The sequence below is a fragment of the Scyliorhinus canicula genome, chromosome 18 (genome assembly GCF_902713615.1).
Source record: "Scyliorhinus canicula chromosome 18, sScyCan1.1, whole genome shotgun sequence".
Lineage (NCBI taxonomy): Eukaryota > Metazoa > Chordata > Chondrichthyes > Carcharhiniformes > Scyliorhinidae > Scyliorhinus > Scyliorhinus canicula.
This window is the reverse complement of record NC_052163.1, coordinates 102295343-102304166: the sequence shown is the minus strand read 5'-3', so window position 1 is coordinate 102304166 and position 8824 is coordinate 102295343. Positions and strand designations below refer to the sequence as shown.

Sequence of the window (8824 nt, the reverse complement as noted above, 5' to 3'; positions counted from 1 at the left end):
CAGCAGACGGAAGTGAAATCGCTATATTTGGTTGATGATGGCAGCGTGCGCTGAGGGGGGGGGGGGGGGGAGGATGGCTCTGGGTATCCTTTGTATGGTGTTGGTTTCCATGAAATGGTTTGTGTTCCCTCCCTGCTGGTCTCTTATTTGTTCTCTCGCCTGGGTGCGCATGGTGCTTGTCCTGGTTTTAGTCTGGCCTGTGAACCTAACCACAATGTTTATGAACATCTAACTATGATTGCCATGTCATCACCACATCAAAAGCAGTTAAGTGCTTTCTGCTGAGAAAAAGTGAAAGCACTTATCTCGTAGATGTTTATAAATATTGTGGTTAGCTGCATAGCAGGGTACATGAGATGCATTTAAGCATAAAAATAAACATTCCAGACTCCTGACTGTCTGGAAGCTATTACCCTGCCAATTACAGCCGAGTGAAAGCTATTTCTCTTTGAAAGTGGAGAATTGGGTGTCCAGTCTGTTAAACAGATACAAATGGGTTCAAAGGACCAATTTGCACCTTCCCACTGGCATGGGGTGTGTAGCTCTCTACCGCTGCCGGCGGGAGACTGGAGAATCCGTAGGCGCCAATCCTGTTTATGCCCCACCACGATAATCCACCACATCTGAAACTCCGCTACTGCCGGCGGGAGGGGGAGAATCCACTCTTACAATCCCGAACCAGACACCAACAGTGGCTAGGATACTGAACCGAAACCCCAATATTTTAGTTTATTTGAAAGACTGATTCGCTCCAGGATTGATGGCGCGAAGAAATATGGCTTGGTTATTTTTAAAACAAAACAGATTCACCTGAGGAAGGAGCTGCGCTCAGAAAGCTCGTGTTTGAAACAAACCTGTTGGACTTTAACCTGGCGTTGTAAGACATCTTACTGTGCTCACCCCAGTCCAGCGCCGTGCCCCATGCACGGGACTGACCAGTCTCAGCAATGTATTTGTTTTGCCTATAATAAACCTCACAGCCATTTTTATTGCACAGTGGAAAAAATCTGGGCGATGACAATGTTAATAAAGTATAACATGTTATGATTAAAGTATTTGAGAAAACAATGCACCGTATAGAATACTAGCCGGAGTCGTGACTGAAAAAATGGCTCACCCTTGATTTACAGGTATAACCTTTGATCTCATGTAAGCTTTCGTTGAACAATTCCCCCAGCTGACATACTGAAGTCAATATCTACATGTCCAATCATTAAAGGTTGGAAATTATAAACTAAGTATGGACTCGTAAATTCGGGAGGAAAATACTCCTTATTGTGTCAAATGCAACTTCGTTAACACACGAATTAAGAATAGACAACCTCAAATAAAAAGATGAAATATTAGTCGTGGATTGCATATCTATGCACCAAATACATTCTTGCCATTTGCGGTACGAACTTCAAAAGAGCGACAACATAATTGTTTCCATTTTCTCCACAAGTTTTTCGCCAAGAACAACTTATATACTGTATTACTGATTAAATGCTTTTGGAATGACTCAAATGAATATTTTGACAGTCCATTACTAAGTTTGAATGACAAATACAAACTGATTGAATAGACCAACGCAAACATGAACATATTTGCGCAGCTATCGATACACATGGGCACGCAGCAATGCATTTTAGTAATGAAACCGACAGTGCCCCAATACATTGACGCTTTCATCAAGATACAATCAGTTAAAGTGGCGCTACAAATCAAAACAAAACAAAAGCTGTTTCAATTTGTTTAAAACGACAGCAAATGTTAACCCTTTGCTGGCAAACTCGTGACTTGGCGTCGAGGTGATAATTACCCACCAGAGGACGATTTTAATACCGATATTTTTGACACTTGGTGACGATTCGCGTGTTAATTTTAACTAGAACTACCTGTTTCCAGAAATGAATAACGCCAGGTGGGTATGGAGAAGATTTTATTGAAAGTTGGAATATACACATTGCAGTGTGTGTACAGACAGCTGCACTTGTTTTTGTTAAACCAATAACTGAGTGTACACCACTTTGTAACTTTCCACCGTGCTCTGTATTCACTATGTTATTGACAAAACTGCCTGTTGTGGTTATTCTGGATTGCTTCGGCATTTGCACTGGAGTAATGCACGGTGTGAAAGTTGTGCTATCGAAGTTTAGGGTGACAACTCGAATTTGGCACACTTGGCCAAACAGTTTTGTCCAGGAGGCTGAACAGTTAACACTGGCTATGTGTCCCTTCAACAAACACAGCTGTCTAAACAAAGCTTGGGATAAGCAAACGTTTACGTTGGTCAATTTCGACGGAGCAAATGTTGAGTCTGCGTTGGGCAGTTTCTTCCCCATTACAGTTACCATCGCGACCACAGATGGGCTACACGTCTGGCTTCTGAGCGTTGCTCTTGTTTATTGGTAAGTAAGTGCTGAACCCAGTTTCGCTGAGGGTGTCGTTTGGAAGCCCCCATGGAAACAGGAATCTTCTCCGCAACAGCCTGTCCACGTTGGGGCTGAGCTGGGGCTCGCTGTTGAGAGCGCTGCAGTGATGGTATAGATCGGCTGCAAAGTAGGTCTTATGGGGGTCAACAAAAATTTCAACTAATCCACCTTGACTGGAGGCTATATTCAAGCAGCTTTGCCTGTGCTGCACTTGGCCGGACTCTCCATCCTCGCTCATTTTAAACCCCAATCTCCGAGGGCAACCCCTTTGCGCGGCTGAGATTTGTAAACCATTGAAGGTGACTGCAGAACCTAAGACTGAACTCAGCAGCTGGCGATCTTGTGGTTTAGATAGGTGTGAGGAAGCAGAGCTTTCGACATTACACTTCACACAGTGCAATTTCTCTCTGGGGCATATTGGTCCATCTTTGGAGAAGGGCTGCCGGAAGACAGGGACTGGACACAGGGCATCTTCTCTAGAAGGTCCAGGGCGAGCCACGAAAGCTGGCAGTGCAGCCCCCCTGTAACCGAGCTCAAACAGTGGCGCTCCGCCACTGGGGACATTCAGAGTGGGCGCACGTCTCAGTGTCCTCAAATCAGGCAGCAAATTAGCGAGGTCGCCTCGACGCAATGTTTGAGACTGGGGAGGGACGCCAGTGAGTCCCAGCCGGTACCTGAGAGTCAGAAGTTCTGCCCTGAGACGTTCATTGTCCCCCATCAGGGCCACAACTCTCTTCTCCAGCTCCATGTCCTGGAGGCGCCGTCTCTCGCGCGACTTCTTGGCCGCGACGTTGTTTTTCCCCCTCTTCGTCCAATAATTGAAATCCTTCTTTTCTGCTGGCACGAATTCTCTACTCTGCCGGGGAATTGAAGACAGGTTTCGCTTCTGCAATCGAGTGCCCCGCTTGTTTTGCCCCAGGCCACCGCTGGGAGTGGCTGGAGTTCTCATTTTACCAGCACACAGAGAAGTTCACTTCAACAGGACTGATTTCTGTTGCAGACAGGGAGAAACACAGGCACCCACGCTGGTTTTAAATAAGGCATCGCCCCCCACAGTATTGACGAAAAGCCTGGTTTATCGAACACCAGTTTTTAACTTTTGAGGATGTTTGCCCCCAAAATAAGGATGGGAACGAACACCTTTTTCTCGTCGTGAAATCCTCTAGTCTTTACAATTCTTGGACATCTATAGGAAAAAAAAATATATTGATGTAAATCGGCCAAATCACATCCATTGCAAGCCCGTCTGGTTGTCGTGTCGCAAAATTGTCAAATAGGAAAGAAGGACCCTGCAATGTTAAATGAACCGTCTGGTATATTTAAGATATGGCATGGTTAGTTTCCAAAACCTTAATGATTCAGAACAAAACACAGCCTTTACAAAAACAAGTTGTCTCAAACGGTTTCCGAAGTTCAGCAGTTGTATAAATGGACAATTAAAATTTTGTGTTTCTGATTATCATCATAGAATTTACAGTGCAGATGGAGGCCATTCGGCCCATCGAGTCTGCACCGGCTCTTTTGAAAGAGCACCCTACCCAAGCCCACACCTCCACCCGATCCCCATAACCCAGTAACCCCACCCAACACTAAGGGCAATTTTGGACACTAAGGGCAATTTAGCAAGACCAATCCACCTAACCTGCACATCTTTGGATTGTAGGAGGAAACCGGAGCACCAGGAGGAAACACACGCACAGGGGAGAGCGTGCAGATACCGCAAATACAGTGACCCAAGCCGGGAATCGAACCTGGGACCATGGAGCTGTGAAGCAATTGTGCTGACCACTATGCTACCGATCTGCCCTTAGCTTGAGTCAAACCTGTTTTTAAGATCACATTCGTTTGTAATACACTCATTTTTCCACAGAGCATCCATTTACAATATCCAATACTCAATCGATGGGTGGGCTGTTCGCCACCTCCGGCTACTGAGCCATTGAACAATTTAAAACAGAGGGCTTGGTAGGTCATTTTCGTTACTCTGGTGAAAATACTTTTTTGCAGGATTTGAAATGGGGTAATTAATTTGAGGGGTGCGTTACCAATAAGTCAATTCATTTAGGTACCAGGATATTAGTTGCATCCATTCCCTTTGACACTGCAGTGCCTTTGGTTAACGTATTGCAGGATATTGGGTAAAGCAAATCCTCTGGTTACTGCGTTACATAATATTGGGTAAAATAATTCCTCTGGTTAGTGCATTGCAGGATATTGGCTGTAATTCTGTTTGGTGCTGCAGTGCATGACAGGATATTGCACAAGCCCATTCATTTGGGTAGAGCAAACTAAACTGCAACATCAAAACAGAAAATGTTGGGAAAACTCAGCGGGTCTGGCAGCATCTGTGGAGAGAGAAATAGGATCAGTGTTTCGATTCCAACACTACTTCTTCAGAGCTATAGGACATCATTCAGTTATGTTTCGTTGTCTATTCATTAGGATGCCACATTGCAGGATCTTCTGTCAATCAAAATGTCTGAGGCATATTCCGAGACATGGGGCAAAATGCTGCCCCTTTAACTCAGAATAGAAAAGTGGCCAGGTCGCCTTCTCGGATCGAGACGTTTGCTCTATTTCAGAGCGAATTTTTGTTTTTAGAAAATTGATGACCTCCAGCGATATGAAAGCAAATAGACTACAATCTAAACGGCTTCCATTCTCTTGTACTAAACGCTCTGAAAGTAAAAATGCACTTGTTTAAATTTAGCCTTACCTGGTCGGCAATGAAATGGGCAATGAAGTGGTAAAGAACAAATCAATAAACAACTGCCCGCTTGAAGCGAGGGCGGTGTCAGCTTTCGACTAACAACCAAAATAAACCCGGAAATAACAATCGAGATGAAAGGGTCCAAGAATTTAAAGTGCTCGGCGAGTCTCATGGACCCTTTCACCCAGGTCGATTTTTGACCAGCGCTATTACATCTAACCTCTCCTCTTGTGCACCCATCGACTGATTAATCTAACGACCCTGGTGATAGATGCTTTCTTTCCCGTTTTCTCAGTAAATTCCCTCAATTAAATTGGGCATGCTTCTTTATAGTTTCATCAAATATATATAAATCCCATTCTGTTGGTTTTTTTTCACAGAGTAATGCACCCCATTCCCAAATATCAATGATCTCCAAGCAAAACTTTTACATCACATTTTCAAGGATGAAACATTACATTTGTAGCCTTTTGCGGCTTAAACAAAATAATGATGCACTTCAAGCAAAGTTTCCTTTTGGTTCAAGTCATTACATATGTGGAACCCAATTTTACAATGTTCTCGTTTGTTGAAGTTTTAATTACATTTGGTCCCCTTATATGTTGTCATTTTCGCTTTGTCTTCACGTTGTCACAATTTCCTTATCTGGTGACCAATTAGAAGCTTCAGTTTTTACTTTGCACTGTTATTTCTGAAATAGCGAGGCTGGGGTTCAAACATTAGGCCAGAGCTCAAGCAGTTGACACTTCAATATTGTACTTTTGGAGGTGCAATCTTTTAAAATCAAGATGTTAAACAGAGGTTTTCTTTGTGTATTTTTTAGTCATCAATTGACAGGAGAAAGGATGGGCCCCACCGCACATTTCCTTCCTCCAGCCACCCCATGTTGCTTATGACAAAATACTGCTGCATTTGTCTAATTTACCCTAGTTACTCTATTTCAGAGTAATTTATTTGGTGCATCTTAATGAATGTGATCAAGCACCACTAAAGTTCTTCAGTGAAGTCCAAGTGTGTATCTGGTTTGGGGTTCAGAATGGTCACAACAGTACATTCCCAGCCACAGTTAGTCCAGTCGTGGAGAAAAATTACAATGTTGGGTTGAAAGAAAGATAAAAGGAGGAAAAAAAAACCCTTTGTCTTCGTGGGATAAGGTGCACAAAGGAACAACGACTTGTATTTCTATAGTGCTTTTCATAAACTTAGGACGTCTCAAAATGTGTTACAGGCAATGATGTCACTGTTCTACTACGGGAAATGCAGCATCAATTTGCATACAGGTTATTTCTTGCTCAAGTCTTTCTCAAGTTTTCATTCATTACTGATGTCACAATTAAATACCCAGAGGGAGAGAAAATAATTAGAGCCAGCCAACACTGATTTCAGGTCCCACAAACAGCAATGTGATGACAACCAGACAAATTTGTTTTCGTGAAGAAAAGCAAGATAGAGCAGATGCTGGAAATCTGAATTAAAAGCAAAAAGTGCTGGAAATACTCAGCAGGTCTGGCAGCATCTATGGGGACACAAATAGTTCATGTTTGAGGTGTGTACCCTTTCATCATAAGCACACACAAAAAAAGATTTCCTTCCATTGGGGGATCCAGATGTGGGCGGCACAGTACCACAGTGGTCAGCACTGTTGCTTCACAGCTCCAGCGTCCCAGGTTCGATTCCCGGCTTGGGTCACTGGCTGTGCAGAGTCTGCTTGTTCTCCCTGTGTCTGCATGCATTTCCTATGGGTGCTACAATTACCTCCCACAGTCCAAAGATGTGCAGGTTAAGTGGATTGACCATGCTAACTTGCCCTTAGTGTCCAAAAAAGGTTAGGTGTGGTTATTGGGTGACGGTGATGGGGTGGAGGTGTGGCCTTAAGGGCTGGTGCAGACTCGATGGGCCAGGTGGCCTCCTTCTATGATCTACGAAGATCAGAGAAGCTCTGGTTGAAAATGTGAGCTAAGCTATTTAGGAGTGGAACCAGAAAGTTTTTCACACAGTTGAATCGTGGAAATCTAAAACTCTGATCCCCTAATAAAAAAACACTAGATTCTGAGTCAATTGAAATTTCCAAACTGAGATCAATGGAATTATGTTAGCTAAGGTAGCAAACAATATTGAAAAAAGGTGAGTAAATGGAGTTGAAGTGTACATATAACAGAATGGTCAAACACACAAAGGATTGCATGGCCTACCCTTGTTCCTATCTCAATTGGTAGATATTGGCGATCTCTGTTGGATTTTTGCAACACATCTCTACAGCTTGACTCAGCAAGATACATTGGTCTGCTTAATCTTCGGAAGGCATGAGTATGCAGATGGATCTCTTTGTCTTTTGCAAAAACAGTCAGCAACTTTACATCAGCACCTAAAATTCCAGTTCACCAGCAGCTGCAAGGCTTTCTCACGTGGGAAATTATATTCACCGTTCAAACAGTTCCGACTGATTTTCGCCATGGACTGTGAAAATGATGGCATAAAGAATCTGGGTTTATTAATGTAGTGTGTTATGGTATATTTTATGTTTATAGGTTTAAAAAATCTTACAGTAAGTTGTTATGGGTCTACAATAAACAGATAAATATATATACCTCCTCAGTGTCCGATAGACAAGCTCTTTCAATCTTACTATCTTTCATGGGATTGAATGTGATTCTGTCCATATTCAATCTTGCGGCAAATGTGGCCTCAGAAATTCAAATAGCCTATGAAATGATCCAATTGAAGTTTTTATTTTGCCGCCAACTTGTCAGAGAAATAATATACATCCTTTCTTGCCATTTTCTTCAATGAAATGTCTGGAAGAAGACTGAATAATTAGTTAGCCAATACTGTTTTCAATAAGAAATTGAATTTTTGACAGGATAGCGTCCTTTAAGAAAGTGACTGATATGGTGCATGTGTAGATGTGGTGTACAGGGATTTCCAGAAAATCTTTGACAAAAAACCACATGGAGACACCATTATCGGAGAAGATAAGGGAATATGGAATTCAGAGAAGGGGAACAAGTTGGCTGGTTTAGCTTAGGGCTAAATCGCTGGCTTTGAAAGCAGACCAAGGCAGCATGGTTCAATTCCTGTACCAGCCTCCCCGAACAGGCGCTGGAATGTGGCAACTAGGGGCTTTTCACAGTAACTTCATTTGAAGCCAACTTGTGACAATAAGTGATTTTCATTTTCATTTCAAGTTTGATTGAAAAATGGTTAGAAGAGAGGAAGCAAACAGTAGAGCTCAAGTTTCTCACAAGGGTTGGAAGTGAATATTCTTGCTGTTTGGATTGCTTTGATTCTGTGTGTACATTGCTGGTTTGGATAAGAGTTAGAGGAAATGCTGTCCAAACTTACAGACTCTGCTAATATGGAAGGCATAATACATAATTTTGAGGACCAAAGTGAATATTGGTGTGCTGGTGGAATACATTTAAAAAGTTGGAGATGGAACTATGTTTCAGTAAAATTGAGGTAGTAGATTTCGATTTTTAAAATAGTGTCATCATATTTTTGGGGAAAACTAGTCGATTTGGAAGATAAAAGAGATTTGGAAGTTCAGGTTCAGAAGATATTAAGAATCGCACTGTAACAGGATAAGGACATGAAAAAAAGTTAATGGAATATTGTGTTTCACAGCAAGAAGTACAGTATTATGATATGGCAGGTATTAACTGATAGGCTGTCCAAATCCCATTGGGAAACTTGGACAAGC

General features: G+C 42.4%; 1 protein-coding gene across 1 annotated transcript; it reads right to left on the bottom strand.

The window, feature by feature from the left end:
• Positions 1 to 1904: 1904 nt before the first annotated feature.
• LOC119952832 lies at positions 1905 to 5161 on the bottom strand. Its single transcript, XM_038776346.1, has 2 exons — positions 5131 to 5161; positions 1905 to 3600 (listed from the first exon to the last, which is right to left on the bottom strand). Exon 2 carries the CDS (start codon positions 3361 to 3363, stop codon positions 2353 to 2355), a length of 1011 nt encoding a protein of 336 aa, XP_038632274.1. The 5' UTR covers positions 3364 to 3600; positions 5131 to 5161; the 3' UTR covers positions 1905 to 2352.
• Between the last annotated feature and the right edge of the window lie 3663 nt (positions 5162 to 8824).